The sequence below is a fragment of the Nicotiana attenuata genome, unplaced genomic scaffold (genome assembly GCF_001879085.1).
Source record: "Nicotiana attenuata strain UT unplaced genomic scaffold, NIATTr2, whole genome shotgun sequence".
NCBI lineage: Eukaryota > Viridiplantae > Streptophyta > Magnoliopsida > Solanales > Solanaceae > Nicotiana > Nicotiana attenuata.
In genome coordinates this window covers 127,894-128,855 of record NW_017671141.1, presented here as the reverse complement: position 1 = coordinate 128,855, position 962 = coordinate 127,894, and the positions used below count along the sequence as shown (strand labels likewise).

The 962-nt window shown below is 30.5% G+C and overlaps 1 protein-coding gene across 1 annotated transcript in view; it reads right to left on the bottom strand.

Annotated features, from left to right (window-relative positions):
• LOC109206210 overlaps nucleotides 1-493 on the bottom strand; it is a 1,199-nt gene extending 706 nt beyond the window's left edge. Inside the window, exons 1-2 of the mRNA XM_019369006.1 lie at nucleotides 208-493; nucleotides 34-85 (exon numbers count right to left, since the gene is read on the bottom strand). Coding sequence (XP_019224551.1) covers nucleotides 34-85; nucleotides 208-359 — 204 coding nt within the window. The 5' untranslated portion in view covers nucleotides 360-493. The remainder of the gene's footprint in view (nucleotides 1-33; nucleotides 86-207) is intronic.
• Between the last annotated feature and the right edge of the window lie 469 nt (nucleotides 494-962).

Here is a 962-nt window from a genome sequence, read left to right as displayed (position 1 = left end):
TATATATATAGAATCTTGGCTTAGAGAACAAACCTTATCGGCAACAATGTTGAGAATCCCACTTCTTCCATCAAAATTCTTCTGGCTGATCGATCACATGAATTTCCAAATATTATTTCTCAAAAGATCAATTAAAATACTCCATTATTATGAAGAAGAGAAAGAAAGATATAAAAATGTGAAAAAAGGGAATAAAAGAAGAAGTACCTATTATCGTTGTAATTCAGGGATTTGAGGAATTCAGGAAGAGTAGAACCAGGTTTTCTAGGTTTAGGGCAAATAGGTGGCACATTATTTCCTCCATTGTTCAGCTTATTTTTCTCCTCAACAAAAATGCTCTTCACTGAAGAATGATGCATCTGTCGTCTACTAATTTAACATGTAAAGAAAAAGTGTAGTTCTACTAATTAAATTGTCACAAGTACGAGAACTTGTGACAGTTTCTATAGCTGGTCCTGCTTATTTATACCTTTTCAGAAAATGGTAATGACACATATTTTTTTTTACCATAAGTTAACATCGGCCACAAGTTTATCTCAAAGACAGTGAAAAAAAGAGATAAAATAGTGAAGTATACTGGGCTTATAAAAGTTAGTTATAGTGAAAGAGCGTAGAGGCCATTGCTTGGCCAAGATTTTACGTAGGGTAAGGTCTTTGACTAAAGTTTTTTATTCCTATTTCTTCTCCATTTTATCATCTGGACAATAATTACTGGTCCAAGTGTTTAAGTTCCCAAGATTTTTGGGTTAATTATTTAACTCTCGATCGGCTTATGTTTTATCAATTTGTTTCCATGTCATGCTTATGAAAAGGTCACACAATCAGATTTTTCAAACTTCTAGTAGCCAAATAAGTATTTTGCTCTCTAAATTATTAATCTTTATTTTTTTCACTTTTTTTTTATATTATGACATTCTTATTTATTTTTAATCTTTATTATGAACTTATCTATAAATAAAATA